The sequence below is a fragment of the Sinocyclocheilus anshuiensis genome, unplaced genomic scaffold (genome assembly GCF_001515605.1).
Source record: "Sinocyclocheilus anshuiensis isolate Anshui unplaced genomic scaffold, SAMN03320099.WGS_v1.1 scaffold207, whole genome shotgun sequence".
Taxonomy (NCBI): domain Eukaryota; kingdom Metazoa; phylum Chordata; class Actinopteri; order Cypriniformes; family Cyprinidae; genus Sinocyclocheilus; species Sinocyclocheilus anshuiensis.
Window position 1 is genome coordinate 1014163 of NW_015551045.1, and position 2678 is coordinate 1016840.

The 2678-nt window shown below is 36.5% G+C and overlaps 1 protein-coding gene across 1 annotated transcript in view; it reads right to left on the reverse strand.

Annotated features, from left to right (window-relative positions):
* Positions 1 to 418: 418 nt before the first annotated feature.
* Positions 419 to 2678, reverse strand: part of LOC107661760 (uncharacterized) — a 9482-nt gene continuing 7222 nt past the window's right edge. The window contains exons 9-12 of the mRNA XM_016451527.1: positions 1549 to 1857; positions 1215 to 1463; positions 1051 to 1134; positions 419 to 721 (exon numbers count right to left, since the gene is read on the reverse strand). Coding sequence (XP_016307013.1) covers positions 670 to 721; positions 1051 to 1134; positions 1215 to 1463; positions 1549 to 1857 — 694 coding nt within the window. The 3' untranslated portion in view covers positions 419 to 669. The remainder of the gene's footprint in view (positions 722 to 1050; positions 1135 to 1214; positions 1464 to 1548; positions 1858 to 2678) is intronic.

Consider the following 2678-nt stretch of genomic DNA (forward strand, 5'->3'; position numbering starts at 1 on the left):
TAAACAGATTATGCTTATTTAATTCATAGTAGCACTAAACTGTTCTCGGAAATTTAACGCTGATAAGGTTTTTACAAAATAGTTTTTAAAGGATTCCAGTAAGTAGTTATTCTTTGGCAGTGCTAAAATACTAAAAATAAAAACTAATAGTGAAACTAGGAAACTGATTATCTTCTTACATAACTATTTTTAAATGAATCCAGTAAGTAGATTTACTTTGGAAATGTTAAAATAGGCTACTACAATTAAAATGAAAAAAAAAAAAACGACATAAACTAAAACAAGAAAAAGAATTATAGAATAAGAATTAACAAAAACGACACTAAAAAAAGGGCAAATTAAAAATTTATATAGACATAAAAACAAAACAAAACATTCAGAACTATAATATGCATGATGCAGATAATATAAAGGGTGGAGAAGGGGAAAGACAGTTTACAAAGGAGACTGATTTTGTCACAGTTAATCCAACAGAAACCAACTGTTGATTATGATTGAAAGTGATGATAACACATGAATGTGGTTTATGACCTGGTGGCTTGATTCATCTCTAGGACTCTGGTTGGGCAGATTCCTCAAAGGTTTTCACATCTGTTACCTTATCTCCACTGGTTATTTCACCTGCTTGTTGATTCCAGAGAGAGTTTCTTGGCATCACCAGATCTCAAATCATGGGTCTGTGCTAAAGAGCTCTTTGAATTCAATTCTGTTGTTGAAGAGCCTACAGAGATACAAACACACACTGATATTAGCTACAACCCGCCACTTGTATTCCTCATTTGCAAGTCGCTTTATATAAAAGCATCTGCTAAATGAATACATAAATACATGTAAATGAAACAAACAGTAAACATCATCGCCATTAATGATTTTCACTCTGTTGCACATGACAATATGAACTATCAGTCAAAAGTTTGGACACACTTGACTGAATTTTTTGTGATCAACAAAATGCTCTTTACTCAAACATAAAGCACTTTAAGCAAGATTTCACCATTTAAACAACAGTTCAAATAACATCAGACAACATTGTGACACTCAGACACAAACCTTACTGTCTTTATGTTACTGTTGCGAGTGACGATATTGTAGATTTTCTGAGCCCCAAAGTCCGTGATGCTATTGCCACTAAAACTGAGATCAAACAGAATTGTAACAACGATTGCATTATACTTCAGAAATGTACACTTTGTGTATCTTTCTCAGTCACTCACTCAATGTTTTGTGCTTTGTGGAGGTTTGGGAGCAGCAGATCCAGGCTGTCATCGGTGAGACGGCACTGACTCAGATCCAGTTCTGTCAGTCCTTCAGAATATTCCAGAATCAGCACCAGACCTCTACAGACCTGCAGGTTCAGCTGAGTCTGACTGAGGTCGAGCTCTTCACCCAGAGCTTGAGAAAGAGACTCGGCTTCCTCAGGCCTCACATGAGCCAGAAACTGAAGCAGCAGAGATTTATCACAGCTGAAAGACAGAGCAGTAGATGTTTTCTATATATTTGAATGCATTTATATTTCAGTCAGTTTGTGTATATCTTCATGTTTCTCACCAGAGTTTAACAGAATGTAACACTGGGAACAGCTGATCCATTCCAGCTGTATTAATCTCACAGTCCCGCAGAATTAGCTGGGTCTTTGTGTCTGAATGAGCGCTCTGAATGACTCTGGACGTCACACGGCAGTCCTCAATGGTCAGATGTAGAGGCTCTGAGTCTGTGTTTGCTGTCAGATCCAGAGCAGAACAGCAGGAGAAATCCAGCTTGTGCTGCAGGACAGAGAGCAGAACTGCTGCTGCCTCCTGCTGGACATCAGAGACACTGCAGCAGTGCAGCATCCTCAGTAACAGCAGCCTGTCAACACTGAACACAGACAAACACTAGATCAGAACAGATTTTGGTCATATCAATACCATCTGAGATTCAAACCATCTTAAATAAACTTTTTTTTAATTATAGCTTAGTGTAAGTGTTTTGCTCAAGGTTACTAAGGTAATAGTTAGCGGCCTTTATAAGTACGGATGAGAATCTTAAAAGAATTCAATTATTCTGATCCCTAATTCTGAGTTCTTTAACGTTTCCATTAAAGGATTTCTGTGTTTACACACAGTCTTAAAGGTTTCAGTCATTCTATAGGAAATACCATAAATACAATCCAATAACTGAAATACATGTTAAATAGTAGTAAAATGAAACCTAAAAGCTATTGAATATAATAAAAACATGCAGACTTGAGACCAAAGAAACAGGAAAGAGAGAGAGGTTGATATGAATTGGAAGGCTGCATAGTAAAGCTGCATATATCTAGGCTGCAACATCCTCAAGCACAGCAAAAGGCAGTCTCATTTTGAAGTATCCTTGAAAAGCAGCCTTTATTTTGAAAATAAATCAGTACTTCACTTGTCCAAAAAAAAAAAAAAAAAAACAGGAGAAAAAGGCAGTATGGTTTCTTTTTTGTTTTAAATTAATCACATAACTGCCCGTCTCCACTGGGAGACCACAGGTGGTTGTCATTCACTGTATTGCACTGATAGAAAGTTAGATAATCAAAAGGCTTTCAATATAAAGTATTTTTCCAAAACTGATTTTTAGTGCTGGGCGGCATACCGGTTCATACCGAATACTGGTGTTTATTTTTGTTATGATATGAATTTTTAAAATACCACAATACCGGTGTATGTCAT